Source organism: Scyliorhinus canicula, chromosome 11 (assembly GCF_902713615.1).
Source record: "Scyliorhinus canicula chromosome 11, sScyCan1.1, whole genome shotgun sequence".
Classification (NCBI taxonomy): domain Eukaryota; kingdom Metazoa; phylum Chordata; class Chondrichthyes; order Carcharhiniformes; family Scyliorhinidae; genus Scyliorhinus; species Scyliorhinus canicula.
The window spans coordinates 67880446-67904765 of record NC_052156.1 but is presented as its reverse complement, the minus strand read 5'-3'; the positions used below and the strand labels follow the sequence as shown (position 1 = coordinate 67904765).

The window sequence follows — 24320 nt, the reverse complement described above, 5'->3', positions numbered from 1 at the left end:
GAGGTATATGCCACACGCTAATTGGTTACAACCGGGACTATTAATTAATATACTATGCGGCCCTTTAAAATTGTGAATTTCTGAATGTGGCCCTTGTACGGAAAAGTTTGCCCACCCCTGGGCTAGCTCGTGGACTCTGACTATCTCAGTGGCTGGGTCCAGAGAGAGCGGGAAACCTAGTGCCCTCTGGCTTTATAGTGGTAGTGTCCTGTCTGGTGATTGGCTGTACTGTGCTGTGTGCTTACTGGTCATCCTGTGTGTCAATCTCTGTCTGTCTGCACTTCATTATATACATGAGTGGATATTATGAAATCTCCCCTCTTCTTTTTAGATAAATAAATACTAAGGTGTGCGTACATATATATATATATATATATGTATGCCTGACTATATACAAAAGGTGTCAAAATGAACGTATATACATAGGAAGGTGTTGATAGTGCAGATACATGGCAAACAAAACATTCACAGAAGTCAAATCGATGAAGTCACAAAATGTACAAAAGTTCAGTCTATAGATTTAGTCTTTGTGGTGGGCGACAAATTCCTGTCGATCGCCGCAGAGGTGGATCAGGAGCCGCCTGCACTTGGATAGGCGGGATCGCTGCCATCGCGGTGGTCGCGTGGACCGGCAGGATTGCTGGTAAATCGGTGGCCTCGCGGTAAGGTACGTCGGCACCGTAGGCGGCGGGGCACTTCGGTCAGGTAGCGGGCATGGAACTCTTCACAGTGTCTGTCTGTTGTGCCGTAGCAGGGAGCCATCAGCCATGCGGACAAGGAACGATCTTGGGGCCACTTGTTTGATCACAACAGCTGTGGCTGACCAGCCGCGCTCAGGCAACTGGACACATGATCATTTGGGGCCAGTTCGGGTAGATCCGTGGCATGAGCTTCGTATGTGCCTTTCTGTTGGGCCCGTGACTGCTGCATTTTCTGTAAGACCGTGAGGTGGTCAAGGTCTGGAACATGGATGGCTGGAACTGTGGTCCTCAGAGTGCGATTCATCAGCATCTGCACTGGAGACAATCCAGTGGACAGTGGGGTTGCCCTGTATGCCAGCAGTGCCAGGTTGAAGTCGGAGCCTGAGTCTGCAGCTTTGCACAGCAACCACTTTACAATATGGACCCCTTTCTCGGCCTTCCCGTTTGACTGCGGGTAGGGGGACTGGAGGTTACGTGACAGAAGTTGTAGGACTGTACAAAATCAGACCGTTCCTGGCTGTAAAAGCATGGACCGTTGTTGCTCATTACCGTGAGAGGTATCCCATGCCTGGCGAACGTTTCTTTGCAGGCTTTGATTACCGCCTTCAACGTGAGGTCGGACAGTTTCACCATCTCTGGGTAACTGGAGAAGTAGTCGACCAGGAGTACGTAGTCACGCCCCTTGGCATGGAAAATGTCTACACCTACTTTGGACCACGAAGAGGTCACGATCTCGTGCTGATGCAACGTTTCTTTGGGTTGAGCTGGCTGAAACTTCTGACAGGTAGGGCAGTTGAAGACATGTTGTCAATGTCCTGGCTGATGCCCGGCCAATAGACCGCCTCCCGAGCTCTACGTCGGCATTTCTCAACCCCAAGGTGACCCTCATGGAGTTGGCCCAGCACCACAGCCCGCATGTTCTGAGGAATTACAATCCTGTCGAGTTTCAGAAAGATGCCTTCTACCACCGTCAGGTCGTCTTTTACGTTATAGAACTGGGGACATTGTCCCTTCTGCCAGCCATTGGTAAGGTGCTGCATCACACGCTGCAGCAGAGGATCCTTGGCGTTTCCTCACGAATTTGGACCACCCGTTCATCAGAGGCCGGAAGGTTGGTGGCACACAACTGCACTTGCGCTTCTATGTGGCAGATTAAGTCACTTTGTTCACACGGTGTGGTAATGGACCTGGATAGGGCTTCTGCAATGATCAGCTCTTTGCCTGGCGTGTAGACAAGATCGAAGTCGTAGCGGCGTAGCTTAAGAAGAATTCGCTGTAACCGAGGTGTCATGTAATTTAAATCCTTCTGGATTATGTGGACTGGAGGCCTGTGGTCCGTTTCTATCGTGAATTTTGGCAGGCTGTAAACATAGTCGTGAAACTTGACAATCCCTATCAGGAGGCCCAGAAACTCCTTCTCAATCTGAGCGTACCATTGCTCAGTGGGCATCTTTGCCCTGGAGGCAGATGCCACTGGGCCGAAGAACGCTAGAACTGGGGCTGTGGTGAGCTTTGATTTCAGCTCACACCATTCCTCTTCATGCGTGGGCAGCCACTGGAATTCCGTCGACTTCTTGATGAGATGGCGGAGGGCCGTGGTGTGGGATGCCATATTGGGAATGAATTTCCAGAGGAGGTTGACCATCCCGAGAAAGCGGAGGACTGCCTTCTTCTCCTCCGGGGTCTTCATGACGTTGATCGCCGCGACTTGTCGGCATCTGGCCGCACGCCCTGCTGCGAAATGTGGTCACCTCAGAATTTGATATCCGATTGACCAAATGAGCACTTGGCTCTGTTGAGCTGGAGACCATGTTCATGGATTCTCTGGAATACCTTCTTGAGGCGAGCGATGTGTTCCTGGGGCATTGTGGACCAGATAATTACGTTGTCAACGTACACTACCACCCCCTCGATGCCCTCCATCATCTGCTCCATGATGCGGTGAAATACTTCAGAGGCAGAGATGATGCCAAAGGACATCCGGTTGTAGCAGTAGTGACCGAACGGGGTGTTGAACGTGCACAGTTTGCGACTGGATGCATCCAGCTGTATTTGCCAAAAACCGTTGGAGGCGTCCAGCTTAGTAAAGAATTTGACATGAGCCATCTCACTGGTCAACTCTTCACGTTTTGGTCTCGGCTAATGCTCCCGCATGATGTTACGGTTCAGATCCTTCGGGCCAATGCAAATGCAAAGCTCCCCTGACGGCTTCTTTACGCAAACCATGGTGCTGACCCAGTCTGTGGGCTCTGTGACCTTCGATATGATGCCCTGGTCTTGGAGGTCCTGTAATTGCTTCTTCAGACGATCCTTGAGGGGTGCCGGCACCTGGCGTGGTGCATGAATTCCAGGGGTGGCATTTGGCTTGAGCAGGATTTTATATCAATATGGGAGCATGCCCATCCTATTGAATACGCTGTGGTACTGCGTGATGATGTCATCTATGTCAGCTTGCAAGTTTCCATCACGCGCGGCTGTCGCTGGTGATGGTGATGGTGTGGACGCGCTGAACCAGTTTCAGGAGCTTGCAGGCTCGAGCACCGAGCAGGGATGCTCTGTCAGGCCCAACGATTTCAAACCGCAGCGTCGCCTTGATGGATACCCCGAGTTGACACGAGCCACTGGCAGCTATTGCATTGCCATTGTAGTCAAGGAGCTGGCAGGCCGGTGGAAGAATGCTTGGTCTTGCGCGGATGGTGTCGAGGTCGGATTTTGAGATGAGGTTCACCGATGCGCCGGTGTCCAGTTTGAACTGGATGCGAGTCTTGTTAACTGTAAGGACAGCACACCACTCGTCGCCGAAATCTACACTGAGGATAGAGAGATGTTTCGCCGTTGTGGTGGAAGGCAGCGTATGTGTCGTTATGATGCCCACCCGGTATGGGGACTTGAGGCCCTCAGCATCAGGGTCTGTTGGGCTGTCGAGATCGGAATCTGGCATGCCTTGTTGTATTGAGCGGACACTACTGCGCCGGAGCTGGGATCGCTGGCTGTTAAGCGGTGGAGCAGATCTGCAGAGGGCTGCGTAGTGGCCAAACTTGCCACACTGTAGACACCAGCGTCCTTTTGCCAACATTGCCGCTTTATGTGTGGGTGGGGCCACAATTCAGACAGGTCATGATGCCGACGTCAGCGCGTTCCGTGCTCCATCGCGCATGCGCAGTGCGGTCGGTCGACGTACGCACCTGCGCAGTCGGGCTGTCGGTCTCGTCATCCACTCGGTCGTGGCGCGCCTGCGCAGGGACCCGGGAAAAGCGTGCGAAATGGCCACTCTTGTCCAAAATGTCCTGATTTCCCTTACTGTCACTGATGGTGTTGTGATCCTCGTGGGGATCTGTGAACCAAAAGAACCAATTTGCTGAACAAACTGCAAATTAGAACAAATGAAAATTAAGTGTAAAATAATGGACAAACCATGGGTGGTATGAACTTTAAATTCCACATCGAATAGCTAATACTGCAAAGATATACATCACGGCCTTTCCAATGCAGTTCACTTTACCTGCACATCACCAATTTCAGCCACAAAGTTATTTCCAGCTTGGACCTTACTCGGACAAAATTCCAGTGTCTTAGACAATTCTCCATGGGCAGCTACTTCCTTGTAAACAGGTTTGTGCCTGTGAAACCTTCTGCACAAAGACACACTTGAACTCTCAACCCTTGTCATAGTTTACGTAGGTCTACCAGAACGACCTTTACCTTAGCAGAGCATAGCCCATTCTGGACATTCATTCATTCGAAAGTGAAGAAACAATGACAGCCACCCTAAACCAGCTGTCTGACCACTCAGGAACCTAGCTCTCTAGCTCGGCCTGCTGACCGTATCCTTTCTCCAGTTTTTCTCTCCTTTATCTGTCTGGCATGTGGCCTCTACATTTTTATTTCCTGACCATTGCTCCTGCTTCCAGGTCAAGGCTTGTTAGGTCACATGGGCCTCTATATATAGAAAAAACAAGAATGTATCCAGAATCCCTTTCCAATTGATACAAACTCTTAAAAGTTATTTTCAAACATTCTTAAAAGTAATTAACAGATTCCGCAAACATTTTAAAGTAGTTGCAAATTTTCCTTACTGTTGCTGCTTCTTGGTCAAAGGCCATGACAATGATGGTTTGTACTTTTTGGTTGTGGTTTAATCAGCATTGAGTTGAAGTAGGGATGGTAGATTAAGCAAAAGGTGTTTGGAATGTTCATCTTATTTTTAATGAAAATTGTGTTTTAAGATTTTATTAACCCTTTTCAGTTAATATTACAATAATAAACCTTTTTCCTTTTTCAGATAAGCCAATATTTTAATATAATATGTTAAAGTATCTTGGTTGATGTAAGTAAGCATTCTGTTTATGCACTGCGGGACAGAAAATATCCATATGCTTTTACTTTATGATTTGGCCAATATATCCTTTGTGCAATTTTCATTGAATTTGTTTCCAAATGTAAGTTTACATATTTAATATCAATGGAAATAAATGTAATTCTGCTGTTTGAGTGCCCTTATTTACTCAATCGATTGTTATGGGCGGCATGGCCTCTGGAGCTGCAATAATATACAAATTAGGAGCAGGAATAGGCCACTCAGTCCCTCGAGATGCTCTGCCATTCGATAAGATCGTGGCTGATTTGCTTGCAACTTCAACCCCACATCCATGCCTAGCCCCGATAACTGTTCACCTCCTTGTTATTCATGAATCTATTTAGCTCTGCTTTAAATATATTCAATGACTCTGCTTCTAAAGACTCAAAACCATCTGAGAAACAAAATTCTCATCTCATTTATGGGTACCAAATGTTAAATCACCTTTGTTGTGTGAGTAGCAGAATGGCGCAGCATAAGTGTGCTGGGCCCATAACCCAGCGGTCAATGCATCAAAACCATTCTCTGTTATTCATGTGTTCCGTAACAGCAAAAGGCAGCATCGTTGCTGTGTGGGAAATTCTTTATGAATTTAAAAGGGATGAATGTATAAATCAGGATGTGTATACATCAGTAAATGCTTCTTTTTTCAGTTTCACATGGACTAAGGATGGCAAAGAATATGACCCATCACAGGATACCAGAGTGACCACAACCACTAACTCAGGAACATTCACTATCAAAAACAGCAATGGGAATTTGAAGGCTTTTCAGGGAAGATATCGTTGTTACGCCAGCAATGATCTGGGGGTGGCAATATCTGAGGAAATTGTTTTTATTACTGCAAGTAAGTTCTTCACGATTTCAGTTGTTTGTTTTTAATTATTTTATGGAAATCTGAGAGTTGGATGAATTGCTTGGAAATCGTGTTGCTGATCTATATTCACCCACACAAGCTGTTTGGCAAGCGATAAGTCATGTCACTTTGTACTCAAAGTGGTTCCAAAATTACACAACCGGTGAAAGGAATTTGGAAACAAGACAAGCCTCTGCAGTAAATTTGTCAATCTGATCATCTGAATCAGATAGGTCTGCAGTATTCGAGGGCACTGTTTATAATAGACCAGCCATCCAAGCCAATGAATGGATTTCTCTCACACATTTTTAATCTATGGAAATTCACCCATCCTCAGGATATACCTAGCTAGAGAAGCAAACAAAAGCTATTCTGGTAACCTACATGGCTTCACTGGTTTGAAACCATAAAGGGGAGGCAGTGGCATTGTGGTATTGTTGCCGGATTAGTAATTCAGAGACCCAAAACAGTGCTCGGGGGTCCTGGGTTCAAATCCCACCAGGGAGTGGGTAAAATTTGAATTAAAAGGCTGAAGGTGACTGTGAAACCATTGTCGTAAAAGCAAATTTGGTTTACTCTTGTCCTTCACGGGAAATTTGTCATGACTTATCTGGTCTGACCTACATGTGACTCCAGATCCACGGCAATGTGGTTGACTCTTAAATGCCCTCAGCGGTGGGCAGCAACAGTGATGCCCACATCCCATGAGCAATTTTTAAAAAAACCAGGACACATTGGAGCCCTGTTTTTAAAAAAAATCTTGGCCAAATGTTTCTGAACTCTGGTGAGTTAAATTATCCGATGGGAATCCATGACACGCAAACAAGATTTTCCCGATAACTGAGATGCAAAGTTTGATTGTTTCTGCATATGTCAAATTCCTGACCGAAATGAAATTGACAACTTTGATAAATTTTTGAACAAATATGTATGTCGTGCATATTGCCTCTTCTAAACATTTTTGAAAACTTAATGCTGGATCACATTTTCACAGTAATCAGTCAAAGCTGTTCTGATTTGCTTGGCGATCTTATCTATGCAACTTGTGCTAAAGCTTTCTGCTGAGCTTATTTACTTATACTGGAATGTTGAAAAACTGACAAAGTAAGTGTAGATGCAGCACCACCAATAGTGTGCTGGAAAATGGCTGCTGCCTTGTAAATCAGTCTCAGAACTGGCTCCCTTTCTCTATGTCTCCTACTATTATTTGCAACAGTGGTACACCCATTGGGAAGACCATTCATGCTGCTCAGTTCGTCTGAATATGCTACGGGCAAATGAAGTGTTCAAAAGATTTTGGATGCAGGAGACTGAGGTAGTTTGGTTAAATCTAGGAAACTTGCATGAACAGATTTGGGAACTGAAATTTGTAAATAAGTGGCAGAGGTTTTCGGCAAACCTACCTCAGAAAAAGTGTCAACTGTCAAAGAAATGAGTGTTTTATGATATTTCAACATAAAACCAACTACAACTGAAAATTCTAAGTAAATCATGCCACTCTAACACTCATTTGCATAAAATTATGCTTAAACTTTCCAGTAAATTCTGGACAAATTTATCCTTTCTTTAAATTACTTACTTTACAATCTTTTCAACAACTTGCTGTTCACTACATCAAATTAATCTTCATGTACCTCCTGGGAATCTTCCAAGTTATGTTTTTAAATATTAACAATGATCTTCTTTACAAACTGGAAGTCAACTGGTTGTCTCCTAAAGTTATAACGTAACCAAAAGCAATGGTGTTTTGTGTGGGTGTGTGTGGGTGTGCCTGTGCCTGGGTATATTAAAATATCAATGCAGACCTCTCCATTCCCTGGCCAATCAATAATTTGGGAATTTACACCATAATTCAGATTTACCAATCCGGTGTTGGCACCAAATTTGTGTGATCCGCTGTTCTCGACAGTCTGGATGATTATTAAACTGATAAGGCAGGACTTTCCAGCTATCCCTTGGCGGGGATTCCGGCGGCGGTGGTGTCTCGCCATTGGCCGCTGGTGGAAACTTCAGGTAATCGCAATTTTAATAGTGTAATAGTCCTTCCTGTTGATTCCCTTATTTCCCCTTTATTTTTTTTTGCTGTTATCATTTTGATCCATGGATGCTGAATGGGTATGTATCTTTAAGTCAAGAATCAGAGATAATGAGGAATTTAAGAAGTTGCAACATATATATGGGGCTAGTGTTTGAGTAACAGAACTCAGACTTTGTGGCACCTGAGAGATGGGTGGGACTCAGTTCGACTGGCTGGCTGGTGGCCAATGAATTTGCTAAAAGGCTGTATTCTGCCCAGCAACACGTGGTAATTGGATCCTTTCCCTCTCTCTCTCTCTCTCTCTCTCTCTCTCTCTCTCTCTCTTTCCCCCCCTCTCTCTCTCTCTCTCTCTCTCTCTCATTCTCTCACTCTCTCTATCACTCTCCCTCATGCTTTCTCCAGAAAAGCTGTACATAGAATCAGCATGAATCTACAGTGGAAACCTCAACTGAGCAGGGGTACGGGGGAAAGATCGGGACAGCCAGTCCAAAAGACACCCCTATCTATGAGGATCACCAACAGAAAATCCCTCTAAATGCAGCCTCGGCAGAGAGAATGTCCCAGAGGCAAAAGGAAATGGCAAAGTACCATTGAATAACATGGTGCTTCACATGCTGCTAGCGCAAAGAAACACCCCGAGAAATGCACTGTTCAACGGACGAAACTCAAGTCTGCTGAATCGTGCCCTAAATGTTGATTATCGTTCCATTTGAAGACGCCAGCTGCTGTAAATGACCATGGGAGGTATTGGACCTCATGTAGGTGCAGTGATTCTTTTGTTTGATATGGCATCACTGCATTACATGGTGCACATCTGGAGACTTCCCTCTTCATTTCGGTGTTCAAGGAGGGCCAATATTGTGATTTTTTTTTGCCCTGTAACCAGTTGCATCTAACCCTGGGTGCTCTTGGTGAAGCTGCTGGATATAATACGTCTGAAGCAAAGTAGGGATGATAAATCGCTGCCGATGCAGTATCAGTCCATCCTGTACAGTTAATTCATCTTTGATGAAAAAGAATGTGTAGACCTCATGGGAAAGCTCCCTTGAGGACTCAGACCAGCCCCATATGATGGTGTCATGAAGTTGTCTGCATCTGACATCCACCTGCAAGATATCTTAGTGTTCTTGGATTCTACAAGAGGACAACAACTTTACGGTCATGATGTCTATGTCTTCATCGTTATCTTCCTGGTTTGTAATGGGTAGGAAGGCTTTGGAAAGGGCATCTACCAGGTACAGCTCCTTACCACATTTGTAGATGACGCTGAGATTTTAACTTTAGCACCATGCCTTGCATGCCACGCAGATGCAGTGCAGAGAGGCTTTTTTAGGATAGGTAGGAGTGGCCGATGATGTGTTTCAACAGGACGGCCATATATGAAGTCAAGAAATTTTTTTTTTTTTAAATGTTCCAATTGAGGGACAATTTAGTGTGGCCAGCCCACCTGGCCTGCACATTGTTTAGGTTATAGGCGGGGCGGCACAGTGGAGCACTGGTTAGCACTGCTGCCTCATGGCACCAAGGACCCGGGTTCAATTCCGGCCCTGGGTTCAATCCGAGCTGTGGGTCACTATCCCTATGGAGTCTCACCGACACAACCCAAAGGTGTGCAGGTAGGTGGATTGGCCACTCTAAATTGCCCCTTAATTGGAATCTTTGCGTTGTGGGGGTGAGACCCAAGCAGGCATGGGGAGAATGTGCAAACTTCACATGGACAGTGATCCGGGGCCGGGATTGAACCCAGGTCCTCAGCACCATGAGGCAGCAGTGTTAACCACTGCACCACCATGCCACCCATGAAGTCATGATATTTCTGGCAGGCAAAAACTAACGTGCGGCGTCCAAAGAACAAAGAGCAAAGAAAGGTACAGCTCAGGAACAGGCAGTTTGGTCCTCCAAGCCTGTGCCGATCATGATGCCCTAACTAAAAACAAAGCCTTCTGTCCTTACTCGGTCTGTATCCCTCTATTTCCTCCCTATTCATGTACTGATCCAGATGCCTCTTAAATGCTGCTAATGTGCCTACTTCAACCACATCCTCTGGCAACGCGTTCCAGGCACCCATCACTCTCTGCATGAAAAACGTACCCCGCACATCTCCCTTAAACTTTCCCCCTCTCACCTTGAACCTGTGCCGCCTTGTAATTGACACTTCCACCCTTGGAAAAAGCCTCTGACTATCACCCTATCTATGCCTCTCACAATTTTGTAGGCCTGTATCAGGTCTCCCCTCAGCCTCCATCTTTCCAGTGAAAAGAAATTTGAGTTTATTCAACCTCTCCTCATAGCCAACACCTTCGAGACCAAGCAACATCCGGCTGAACCTTCTTTGCACTCTCTCCAAAGCTTCCACATCCTTCTGATAATGTGGTGACCAGAACTGCATGCAATACTTGAAATGCGACCTAACCAAGTTTTATATAGGTGCAACATGATTTCCCAACTCCTGTACTTAATTCCCTGGCTGACGAAGGCAAGCATGCCATATGCCTTCTTAAACACCTTGGCTAGCTGTGTTGCCACTTTCACAGAACTGTGGACCTGCTCGCCCAGATCCCCCTGTATGTTAATGTTCCTAATGGTTCTGCCATTTATAGTATAATTCATACCTAGATTTAATTCTCCAAAATGCATCACCTCGCATTTGTCTGGATTAAATTCCATTTGCAATTTCTGTGTCAAAGTCTCTAATCTACCTATGTCCATTTATATCCTCTGACAATCCTCAGCACTATCAGCAACTCCGCCAATCTTTGTGTCATCCGCAAACTTATTAATCAGATCACTCATATTTTCCTTCAGATCACTTATATACACTACAAACAACAGAGGTCCCAGCACTGATCCCTGCAGAACACCACTAGCTACAGATCTCCATTCTGAAAAACACCCTTCCACTGCTACTTTCTGTCTTCTATCAACAAGCCAGTTCTGTATCCATCAAGCCAGCCCACTCTGAATCCCATGTGATTTTAGATTTTGTACAAGCCTGCCATGTGGGACCTTGTCAAATGCCTTACTAAAGTTCATATAAACTACACCCACAGCCCTTCCCTCATCAATTTTCTTTGTCACCGCTTTAAAAAAGTCAATCATGTTGGTGAGACATGACTGTCCTTGTACAAAACCATGTTCCCTGTCACTAACTAGTCCACTTTCTTCCAAATGTGCATACACCCTGTCCCTCAGTATCTTTTCCAAAAGCTTCCCAACCACTGATGTCAGGCTCACCAGCCTATAATTTGCTGGATTATCCCTGCTTCCTTTCTTAAACAAGGGAATAACACTGGCTATTCTCCAGTCCTCTGGAACCTCGCCTGTGGTCAATATCTGTGAAAATGTGAAAATATCTGTTAAGGCCCCAGCTATTTCTCCCCTTGCCTCCTGCAGTAACCTGGGATAGGTCTCATCCGGCCCCGTGGACTTGTCTACCTAAATGCAATTTAGGATACTCAACACTTCCTCCTTTGATATACTGATGTTGTCAAGAGAATGAGTACTGAAGAATTTACAAAACTGAGGCAAAACTGACTTCCTTTTCGATCTGTGCTTAATGAGTCTCAGTGTCAGTGAGGGCCCTTAATGGAAAGGTTATTGGTCTACCATTATGTTTGTAAACTGCACCAAGTCCATCCTGGGAGCCATCGGCTGATATGAGTACACGTGCTCAAACATGCTGTAAGTGACTGTTTGAGTTTATTGAAGACCGCTGTATGGTATTCCTGCCAGCACCATTGAATGTCCTGGTGGAGGATTTGATGAAGAGGTCTCGTGACCTCACTGTAACAAGGAATGAACTTAGAGAGGTAATTTGGCATTCCAAGGAAGTGCTGTTAAGTGACCTTGTCCATGGGGATGGCCATCTGTCATATAGCCGCTGTCTTGTCTCGATCTGGCTTCACACCAATCAGCTGTGAGCAAGTGACCATGTCAGGATCTGGTTGATGCTGAATCTGTATTTAGCAGGGTTCAGCTTTAGCTGCATGGTTCTGATTCTGTCGAGGACGAGAGAAAGTCTTATATTTCAAGTGTATTTTTACCATATTCAGAACTCTCTTCAGATAGCTTTTAGGAATAAAATGCTCTGAAGTACATATTGATGTAACTAGGAAATAATAGCTGTTCTGTTTGATACCAGAAGAACGTTGCTGTGCTATCTATTCCTGAATATGTTTCTTAACAAGAAATGTTTAATGTTGGATAACACCCCGCAGGGCACAAAATTACATTTTTAATCTAATTTGAGATGACTGGAGCGTATTTGATTTGGCATTTTAATTTCTTAGGACTAACATTATCATTGGATTGAACCTATGCAGTCAGATGCATATATTTGTGTTTCTCTGCAGTTCTGTTTAGTATCCTGTTATGTTGTTTAAATTGCAGAGGGCTGTAACAACAACAGCTTGCATTTACGTATTGCCTTTAACATAGACAAATAGACCAAGTTAAAATCTACAGCCAGACAATGAGTAGTATGCAATAAAAAATATAAAACGCTGGATGAACTCAGCAGGTTTGGCAGCATCTGTGGATGTGTTACTGTTTCAGATCTAAATCACTCTGCTACAGAAGGTTCTGTAGAAGGGGCATTTAGATCTGAATCGCAAACTCTGTTACAATTCACAGATGCTGCCAGACCTGCTGAGTTTATCCAGCATTTTCTGCTTTTATTTCAGATTCCCAGCATCCAGAGTGCTTTGCTCTTATTGAAAGCATGCATTTGATAGTAATTTTCCAGACATCTCTTGACTTAGACTAATTTGAATGTCACCTGATTGAGAAGTTCTTAGTTTATGTACGACATACTAAATGTAATAAATACACTGAAATGTTTTAAGAATCTTATTTCTTATTGCTCTTATTTCTTCCTAATAGTTGTAAATCTAAAGCTATAAACAGTTATAAATCCAATGTGTGGTACCATACTAAGCTATGAAATTGAAGATCTTACAAACTTTGTTTGGTCTCTGCTGTGAAGACCAACATCAGTGAAATTGTGCGTTGTTAGAATTTTGAGTGGGGGACGGTGAGAATGAAAGACGATACAGAAATTATATTACACCCTCACTACTTAATCCTATGGAGGAGGAAGTTGATTAGAATATAAAGTGAATACAAAAATTGTAGACTGCATAAGTCTATGGATTTGTTATCCTATACAAATCAATCTCCGAGAGAACAAAATGGATAAAACTTGTGGTTCTGCAAAATATATTTCTGGTAAATGAGTGACATTGGCAAAAGTGCAGTTGTTGCCCAAGGTGAAGCCAGGTCATTCCTTAAATCACTGAAGTCCTTACGGTGATAATGCTGAAGTGGTAGAAATTTCCTGGATTTTGACTGAGTAATGATGAAAGAATGATGTAATGTGACCAAGTCAGAATGTGGGAGGGTTTGAAGGTGATCTATAAATGAGTCAACATGGATGAAGTTCATGTCAAATTAATCTCAGTGAGCTGCTTCATTGTGTAGATGCAACATTTTGCAGCCATAAGGTGTTATTGATGGAGACAGTGAATATTGAGTTAAGTGATGGGGAATTAATGAAATAAATTGCTCTGTCTTTGATCCTGCTGAGCTTCTTCAGTGATGCTGTTAATGTCCACATCCATGAATATATTGAATATTGCATCATAATGCTGATTAAACCATTCTATTTCAAAGAGATGATTTGTTAGAACAAGGGTCGAGACACCAATTCTAGCTTTACCCAGCCTGTTCCCTGCTGTTCTAGACAATGGTGATGTGCCTAGTCCATTTGAACCTCTGGTCACTGGTTGTTGATAATGGTGATCTTGATAATGGTGGTATCATTATAGGTTAGTGGAAGATATATGGGCTTCCTCTTTTTGGTGATAGTTATTATTTGGCACAAATATGATTAGCCTTCTGAGAGCCCAGGCCTATTGGAGGAATGCAAATGGAACTTAACACTATGAAAATGTTGTCAAACAGTCCAACTGCTGACTTTCATGATTGAAGGAACGTCATTCATGAAGATGATTTAGTCAAGAATGCTTGCTTAACAAGCTCCTTCTGGATGACTGTGCTCTGAAGACCATACAAATCTTTGATTGTGTCAGGTATGACTTCTGCTACTGAAGAGCTTTCTCTTTGACATTCAATAATGACATCAGTATTGCAAGGGTTCTTCAGTACTATGCTCACTAATGGGTTCTGCCAATGTCCAGGACAACGACTGTTACCACTGCTCTGACATTTAGTTCATGTCTGGGTGAAGGCTTTGATAAGGTTTGGAGCTGAATGGCTCTGATGAAACCCAAACTGAGCATCGGTGAGCAGGTTATTGAATGAATAGCTATCCCATGATGGCATTATTAAGGACCTTGTCAAGGTTTGCAGGATGTGTCAAGATATGTGACAGTGCAACTTTGTACCAATCATGGTCAACAGCTCCACAAGGATGCCCAGATTTGAATTACTAAGTATTTCCCTAATCTGTTCCATGAGGAAGGATGATGTTCTCAGGGTGATGACATCAGGAATTTTAACCAGGTTGAGTGCACATTTGAGTATCGGTGGCATATGGGTGGAGGGTTAAATCAGCAAAAAGTAAGCGTGCTGGGTGCCGTCTCTAACCTACTGACTGCCACCTTCAACACATGGTGAGCTGGTTGCGTGCGACCACCTCGGGAGAGGAAGGTTGCCTAAGAACAAATGATGATCATTTAATTTGAGTGATGTTTCAATATACTTTCAACCTCGCATCTATAGGTTTCCTGAACTTCCTGAAACTCCCTATTGTAAATGATGTGTATGATGTTATTCAATATAATTATTTTAAACCAGGGGTGTAATCGGAATGTTTTTTATTCACACTCACACAGGGTAGGAATATCAAATGACTCTGAAGCAACAAAGTGGAATGATAAAACAAAAATAAGCCTTCACTCTCAGTGAGAAGTGTTGGAATACTCAGGTGTCTCTTTTAAGAGGCCAGAGGACATATATTGCACGGTTCACAATTGTAACTGTATTTTCTTGACCAGCAAGACTGAATACTCTTCTGATTTATACTCCTCACTTCAGTATATTTTCGTACCTACAATACAACACAACTTTATCATGATATTTCAGTACCTCAAAAAACTCTTAAAGAAACACCAAAGAACCTTAAGTAGAGTGTGATAATATGTAAGTAGATCAAAGGACAAGATTGAAGGCAATGGAAAAGATTCTTGAGAACCATGTGCCGTATAAAACAGATAACTGCTTCACGACGAGTCCATTCCATATTTCCATCACAAAACTGTTAGCTTGATTACATGCTCAAATACGTAGTGAGTCTTGCATACACGAGCTCTGACTCAAGAGCTAATAATACTACCCTTGAGGCAACCTGCCACTTGGAATGCATGTGTTACAATAAAGTTTTGGACTAAAAGTATGGGCGGGGTTCTCCGTCCAGCCGCACCTGCTATCTGGAGCAGCACGCCCCCCCCCACCGGCAGCAGGATCCTCCATCCCGACAGTCAGCCATTGTGAGCACCCCACGCCGTGGGTAAATCCCCGGATGTGAGTGCAGTGCCGGCAAAATGGAGGATCCTGCTGACGTAGAAACCAGCCCCACATATTTTTCTGTGTAAGGAAATGCTTCTGCCAGTCTAATATACTGAACCTTTCCGATAAATGTTGGCACTTTAATTGTATAATTTATTCTTTGGTGCCAAAATCTTCCTTTGCAATTTTTATGTGATTGTTGTTTCAGTTCATCAAGTTCTGGGACAATAATGGAAACTATAATACTTTTCTTATTTCTGACAGTGTGACAGCATCAAGTAGCTCAGCTCAGCAGGAGAGAAATAATTTTTTCTCTGCCGGAACAAAAGACTTGAATGCTAACCTCCAGAAAGCTTCATATTCTTCTGGTCCATGATATGCCGCACAATAATTTAATCCCCTAAATCTATTATTCTTGTGATCATTTAAGTGAGATTTGGTCTTAACTGTAACAGGCTACAGGGAATCTTGTCCTGTTGTCTCAACGGCTGGGAAGTGGATTGAGCTTAAAAAAACACTTTTTTTTACAGCGAGCCCTGGGAAAGAAAGAGCACCTTGACATAAGTTTGAGCATTTCAGAGATGAAAGCATAGATTGCAAATGCACTGCTGCTTACTTCATAATGCTTGCCACAAAATGCTTCTTACTTTTCCTCTTATATAGTGGAAAACATGACATGTTCCAAATTACCTCAGCAATTAGGAGCTGATGATTGTCTTTCCATTTGTCTTTACGGTGGGAAAATACAACTGAAAGACTTATCTTTATAATGACTAATGGGGCAGCAAGGTGGGGCAGTGGTTAGCACTGCTGACTCACGCGCCAAGGACCCGGGTCACTGTCTCTGTGAAGTTTGCACATTCTCCCCATGTCTGCGTAGGTTTCACCCCCACAACCCAAAGATGTGCAGGGTCAATTGATTGGCCACACTAAATTGCCCCTTAATTGGAAAATACAAAATCTATATGTAATGACTGACATTCTCAGAAATTTCTAGAATGTTTTTTAAACAATGCAGTGCATTTTTAACAACTACTGAACTTGAGCTCCACAAAACCCAAGTAAAGCCACATGAATCCCCTATGATTCTTTAAAGGCACCATTTCTTTAAGAAAGGCATTCTTTAAAGGAGCTTCAACATTCGTAAGAAAATAGCATTGGGATCTTAACTTCGTGGAAGAATTTTATCACTTAAAATTTGTGTATTGGGATCAAGTGAGCTGTTACATTTTTTTTTACATCTTGAACAAGGTATTAACCCACCTCCCACCTACTTGCCATGGTTGTGATAGGAGCTGGGGAGCCAGGTATCTCCAGGCCTGAGAATTAACCTGTTTTGAAGGATGTTGGGTAAGCTGTCAGCTCAAATAATGTTAAGCCACTTTTGGGGAGAAGTTCAGGTGTATTATCAGCACTGCTTGTGGGCCTAGAGGAGCAACAGTGTTTCTCTCCTGACCTCAAAGCCGAATTTCTTCCCTTGGTTTGACAACCCCTGTGAGACCTTTCTCCCAAATGAAGAACACCTGCCACCAGCGTTTTGAATTTCCCTACCCTCCCCCAAGATCAGATCTCTTCCCCAACATCCACCCTACCTCCCTGAGCCAGGGATCAGACAGCCCTGCCCCTAATATTATTACTCCCACGAGCATCTGCAGGATCATTACCTGCATCTGCAGCCTGGTCTGGAGTGTGTCCCATCAAATTTGAAATTAAATTTAATGGATAATCTATCATTCAAGCTGGGTGATCCGACTGCAAAAAATGCATTCTGTGAAGTCAAAACCCACTAATTTTAGATCCCAACCAAAACACCACCCTGCAGTTGATCAAAGCTTTGGGGCCAATGTCTTCTGCAGCCAAGTAAGGGTCATTCAAAAAGAGTAATACCAGGCAAGATTATATGCTTACGTTTTGCTGCGGGCTTCATTTTATTTCAGATATTCTGCAAAGATGAATGTTGCCTTTTTAAAAAAATTATTCATGGGATGTGTCTTTAATTGGCTATGTCAACATGTATTACTTATCCCTAGTTGCCCTTGAGAAGATGGGGTTGGGCCGCCTTCCTGAATCGTTGTAATCTGTGTGGTGAAATTGTCCTTGCAGCACTGTTAGGCAGGAAATGCCAGGATTTTGATCCAGTGATGAGAAAATAACGGGATAGTGAGTGATTTAGACTGAATCTGCAGGTGGTAGTATTCTCATGCATCTGCTGCTCATGTTCTCCTCAGTGTTAGAGGTCGTGGGTTTGGGAGGTGCCTTGAGTAAAAGATACTTTGGATAGTTGCTGGTGTACATTGAAGCCACAGTGCTGCAGTTTTTGAGGGAGTGAATGTTGAATATGGCGGAAGAGGTGCCTGTCATGATATGCACACATGCACATAATGAGATACGGACAACCAATCACCATGCAGAACACTTTGGGAGGGGTTTCCACTATAAAATATACGAGGCATCAGCACTCTGCCTCTTTCTACTGGTGACAACTGTAATGACAGTCAGGGTGTATATATCAGTTAGCACCTTCTACACGTGGCTCAGAGCTAGTCTGGACCAGTTAGTTATAGTTAGATTAGTAGACTGTCAACCCACAGCAAGCTGTGTGCACTGCTCCAGAAGTTCAATAAAATGTATTGAACTAACGTCTAAGTTTGGCGTCTACTTTACAGTACGACTGCATCCAGTTGCAGTCCGTGTTACCCCAGGGTGAATAACACGACAGTGCCAATGAAGCAGAATTTGTGGGGGATGGCATTGAACAGGAATTTAGAGACACATGCAACAACTATGGGTGGCCTGCCTATAGATTGGGAAAATCAAATTAGTAACAATACAATAGAGAAGAAATTCCTGGCATCTGTACAGGATGGTTTTCTGAACCAATACATTGAGGAGACAATTAGAAAACGGGATGATAGAATTCTTCATCAAGATAGAGAGTGATGCAGTTGATTCTGAGATTAAAGACAAAAGGACTGATTAAGCAGGGGAAAATAGAGTACAAATTAAGCTTGTGGGGAAAATAAATTTCGACTTTAAAAGCTTCCATCGGTGTGTGAAAAAAAAATGATTGGTGACGGCAAATATGTCCCTTACATTCAGAAACAGGGGAATTTATAATGGTGAACAAAGAAATGACTGACCAACTAAATATATACTTTGGTTCTGTCTTCACAGAGGAGGACACAAATAATACATGAGAAATATTGGGGAAAACAGGGTTTAGTGAGAGAGAAGACTGAAGGAAATCAGTATTAATAGGGAAATGGTGTTGGGAAATCGATGGGATTGAAAGATGGGATTATCAGAGCCTGATAATCTACATCCCAGGACATTTAAGGAAGTGGCCCTAGAAATAGTGGATGCAATGGTGGTCATCTTTCAAGACTCTATAGACTCTGGAACAGTCCGTACAGTTTGTGGTGGCTAATGTAACTTCACTATTTAAAAATGGAGTTGTATAGAAAGAATGTGGAATTATAGACCAGTTGGCCTGATATCGGTACTGGTAAAAATGCTGGAGTCCATTACAAAAAAAATATAGGAAGTGGGTTTATGGCCACAGTGCCCGAAAAGCAGCTTGCCAGGATGCAGTGTGGCTAATAGAAGCCAGGAGACCATGGTCCTGGGATCTGCCCAGCTCGCTACGCCTCGCGAGATCTAACACAATCTTGCGAGATATTGTGATATAAATCCTGCCCATTGGGGGTAGGATCACTTTTCAGCATATCCGCAGATTTAGTCTCACTTTAATGTGCAGATTCTCGAGTTACCCGAGGTATAGAATCAATCCCCTTTGCCTCAGAGATCTGGGTGAGTTTACAGAAAGAGGGACCAGATTGAATGGAATTTGTGGTGGCCCCCATGTGAGTGGAGGCCCCCAGGTGCATGCCCTTTGAGAGTGTGGCACCCCTACACTGCTGCTGCCACATGGGCACCTGGGCAATGCCAGCCTGGCACCCTGGCAATGCCACCTAGCAAGGTGGCCAGGTGGCACTGTAACTGGCAGGGACACATCCAGGGTTCCAAGTTGGCACTGCCAAGGTGCCAAGCTGGCATTTTTTGTGTGAGGCTGATCAGGTTGGGGGTGCACTGTGAGGGAGTTGGTGGGGGGGTGAGGGGGTATGGGGGAAGCCGTGGACCCTCCCATAGTGCTTTGAGGCTTGGGGGGACCATGTTGGGGGCCTCTGAGATCAGGACACCATTTAAAAATGGCATCCCAGTCTCCCGCTACACTGAGGAGTTCCAGCAAGCGGAGCTCTTCAGGGCACAAAACTGGGCAATGTGCGGCCTCGGCCATACGTTACCATTGAGCAAATTTGCAGATGAGACAAAGCTGCATGGGAAGGTGAGCTGTGAGGAGGATGCAGAGATGGTTCAGTCTGATTCGGAAAAGTTGAATGAGTCGGTGAATGTATGGCACATGCAGTATAATGTGGATGAATGTGCCCTCATCCACTTTGTTAGCAAAAACAGGAAGGCAGATTATTATCTGAATGGCTATAGATAGAGAGAGGGGAAAGTGCAACGAGACTTGGGTGTACTCGTACACGAGCTGCTGATGATAAGCATGCAGGTGCAACAGGCAGGAAAGAAGGCAAATGGCATGTTGGCCTTCATAGTGAGAGGATTTGGGTCATCTAGACTCAAAACGTGAGCTCTTTTCTCTCGCTGCAGATGCTGCCAGACCTGCTGAGATTTTCCAGCATTTTCTTTTTGGTTTCAGATTCCAGCATCCACAGTAATTTGCTTTTATCCAGTTATTTGGGACAGGATTTCAGTTGTGGGAATCTGCCTTCCTGTTTTTGCGACCAAAGTGGATAAGCTCACATTTATCCAAATTATACTGCATCTGCCATGCATTCACCCACTTATTACTAAGACCTAGCCCAGCAGGATTCCCAGACAGCGGGGTTCGCTGCCATTGACGGGATGCCCCAGGTCCAGAGAATGATTCACGGGATGCATGTCACCCCACGGGCACCTGCAGATGACACGACACTCTGCACAAACCGAAAGGGGTTCCACTCGATGAACGTTCAACTGATATGTGACCATCAGCTGCACATCGTACACATCTGCGCCTGATACCTGGGCAGTGTGCATGATGCCTTAATCCTGGCACACTCAACGATGCCTGCCCTGTTCAAGTCTCCCCCTGTCTGGGGGGATTTGGCTCTTGGGAAATGGGTTATCCACTGCGCTCGTGGCTGATGCTGCTGATCTGGAGGCCGCACACCGACGAGGAGACCCATTATAACGATGCCAGGAGTGTGATCGAGTAGTGCTTCGGCTTCCTGAAGATGCGGTTCAGGTGCATAGACTGCTCTTGAGGGATCCTCCAGTAGGATGCTGAGAGGGTCACCCGCATCGTAGTGGCCTGCTGCGTGCTCTGTGGCATCGCGCAGCAGAGTGGCCACATGCTGGCAGAGGAAGGAGGAACGTCAGTCCTCGTCTGATGTGGAGAATGCTGGGGAGTGTGAGGATGGGCAGGACATGGGGCCCAGGCAGGCATGGAGGCCGCACAACATGTTTGCCAGGGCCAAAGCACACGAGACTCTCTGATCGCCTTCAGATTCACCACCTAGGTTGGGGGGGGGGGGGGTACTGGCCAGGGGCCCAGACACCACATCCCACTCCCACAAACCCCCCCCCCCTCACTTCCCCAGACACATAACCCCCTCCGTTATACATAACTGCCGCAATAGGGGGTGCGGGCCCTGGATTGGCAGAATCAGCGTTTCTGGTCCATGGGGTGGAGGACAATGCGAACCCGCTCTGCGGTGCTCCACATCGTTAGACAACTCCTGCCCATGTTTGCAGTTTCCACTGTCCATCTGAGTGATCCCTGCTTGCGAGCTGGTCATTCCATCACACAGTCCCATCAAATCCCTGGGGAGACAGTGGGGACTGTTGGGGTGTGGGGTGTGAGGCAGGGTTTGCCCAGGCCACCCACAACATCCGCTTATCCCCCTCCACCAGCATCCATCCATCCCCCCCCCCCCCCCTCACACACCCCGGGCCTGGTCAGCCCAGACCAGACCACCCCTCACACCCATCTGACAGAGCACCAAGGCAGGTTGCAACAATGTGTTTAATGTGACAACGTATATACAGATTTGTGCCCTCAGCACTATAACTAAACTGTGCCCTGCACCCGTGCCAACATAAGCAGTATCTAACATTTTGGCCTTCCGGGTCCTAACGCTACATCTTGGTGGATCCCCAGATGGCACAGCAGGAGTGGAGGCGCCCTTCTGCGATTCCCGCCCTGCGACATGGGCCCCCGTTGGCGGGTGTCTTCCTGCGACCAGGCCTGGATAGGAACGGTTGCTGCTCCGTGTCCCAGGTGGCGTGGTGCCACCTTGTTCCGTCCGCTGGCCACCAAATGCATCAGGGAGAGGAGGGACGGGGGAGGGGGAGTCTGAGGTGCTGCGGTGTTCCAGCACTTCTCCTTTGGGAGTCACCAGCATAGGCCCCATCACCTCCTCCTCCTTCGAGGTGCCTAATGGTCCCGAAATGGGACAGCGGTGCGAGCAGACCTGACCCCTGAGGCTCCCCCGCAATCTGACACTGCCAATCCTGGAGACCAGCTCTGGTCTTGACAAGGATGTGCAAGCTCATGGCCATGGAGCACAACGAGTGGCCCATCTCTGTCTGGGACTGTACCACATCACCCATTGACTGTACGACCATCTTCTCGATTTGTGTCACATCAGCTAGTGACTGCGCCATCTTCCTCTGGGACTGGGCCACCTACCTCTGTATCTGCGCTAGGTTGGCCAGCGCCTGGGCAATGCCGCCGACGTTCTCAGCCATGGCCCCCTGTGACTGGGCCACGCACAGAAGCGCCGCTGCAATTTCAGGGTGGCTCTAGCACATGATTACCTATGAGGTGGCAACCTTGTCCTGGGTCTCGGCCAGCGCCCGCACAGAATGTCCCAGGCCATGGATATGCTGATCCATAGCCAAAACTATCCCCCCCAATGCCTCGACTGCGGATGCCACCCTAACAGTGTTGGCCTGGGTGGCACGCACGGGCACCACCACCTGCTGCTCCTGCACGCGGTTGGACTCCTCTAACTGCACCTGCAGGTGCTGGATGCTCGCCGACAACACCTCATGTAGTCCCTGGTTCTGCGACTGCACCTCGACAATTGATGAAACCCATCTGGACGGCTACTATTTCTTGGGGTCAGCCCTCCTTACGACCTTCCGCTCCCTGGGGAGCTCCTACCTTCATCTGCTGTACCAGATCAGCTGCATGATGCGTACCAGAGAGTGTCCCAGGAGCCCCTTTACTAAAGTGACTAACCAAGGTGAGTGTCTTTGGGATGGTGGAGGGTGTTGGACACAGCTGGTGATGTACCACATGTACCAGTGTCATCCTCAAACTCGAACCCCTGGTTCTCCTGCGTCCCGGGTGGAGGGCTGGTGTCCGAGCTGCTCTCATCGTCGGTTCTCGGCTCATGGCAGGGGGAGGGGTGGGGTGCCTCCGGCTGTGGCATTGGCTGGGGTGGGGACATCAAATGGACCCATGGGCTTGAGGGAGGAGCAGGGGTGGTGGGAGTGAACTTGTGGGTGGGGGTGAGAGAGGGGGTGGTGTAGGGTGAGGGTGGTGTGGAAGGGAGGGTAGTATGGGGGTGAGGGTGTGGGTGAGGGTGGTGTGAGGGTGGAAGTGAGGAGGTGGTGAGGGTGAGGGTGGTGTGGGGGTGTGTTGGCGGGGGGTTGACACACGTGTCATGGGAACTACAATTCAGCAAGGTACCACTTCCTCGCCCGTGGCCAAACTCCACCCTGACGAGCTCCTTTTCCTCTGTGCCGCCAACCACGTCCAGGGCCCTATGCTCTGCCATAGCGAGGGGTCACAGGTCCAGCGGTCCCCCTCCAGTTTTCTTCCATTCCCGGCGGTTATGGGCGGCCTTCTCTGGGGGGGGGTGGGGATGGGGGTGGGAGGGGGGGGTTGCAGCAAAGAACTGGATACTGGAACACTGGAAACAACAGTGTTTTACATTGCTTGACAGTCGAACGCATGCAGCTTAAGGGGTGGATAGCTGGTGGCCTTGTTGGCTCGGGCACTCGGCCATGGCGGCCAGTACCGGTGCAGACATGTGGTGCAGGGTGGGGGTTCGGCCATCCTTTGGGTCGGGGGGATGGTAGGGCTCCGAGTGTGTGGGACGGGGGTTAGTGTCAGGGGCACAGTGTTGCCTTCTCACCTTGGCCGCCCTAAGGAAATTGTGCAGTTTCTTCTGGCACAGCTGGCCGGTCCTAACAGTGTTATCCACGGTGCTCACCACCTCTGCCACCTGCGAGCAGACACGGCGTCCAGCAGCGGCTGGCACACTCCTTCCCGGGTCAGGGTACAGGGTCATCTACCTCTCCTCCACCATGTCCAGCAGGGCATCCAGCTTGGCGTAGGTAAAGCGTGGAGCTGGTCTCCTTGCTGCCACCCTGTTAGGTGGGATGGTGTGTGTGGGGAGTGAAATGTGTATACGCAACTGCAGCTTGTCAGCCTTCTGAGTGTCAATCTCGGACCCGGCGAATCCTGAACTATTTCTCATTGGAATCAATTGTGTTCCATGTGGCGATGATGCTCACCCCTCAGCAGGAGCTGAATCAGTCCAGGTGTGGGGCTAGTTTTGCTGTCGTGGTGCTCCACGAATTCTGCGCCAGCGTCAACACTTAGTCTCAGAAATGAATAATCCAGCCCATGATTAATTACAATACAAAGAGGATTCAGTGTAATAGTGTACTATGTTCTTCAACGGTTGAGCCCACCATTGGCTCTAGTGATGGCCTCACATGATGGGGCAACCATCTTCTCCATTGAAGTGTGGATGTGCA

General features: G+C 46.3%; 1 protein-coding gene across 11 annotated transcripts in view; it reads left to right on the top strand.

Moving 5' to 3' along the window:
- Positions 1 to 24320, top strand: part of chl1b (cell adhesion molecule L1-like b) — a 1165941-nt gene that overhangs the window by 546511 nt on the left and 595110 nt on the right. For all 11 annotated transcript variants that reach the window (XM_038810694.1, XM_038810698.1, XM_038810699.1 and 8 more), the window contains one exon: positions 5712 to 5905. In XM_038810694.1, coding sequence (XP_038666622.1) covers positions 5712 to 5905 — 194 coding nt within the window. The remainder of the gene's footprint in view (positions 1 to 5711; positions 5906 to 24320) is intronic.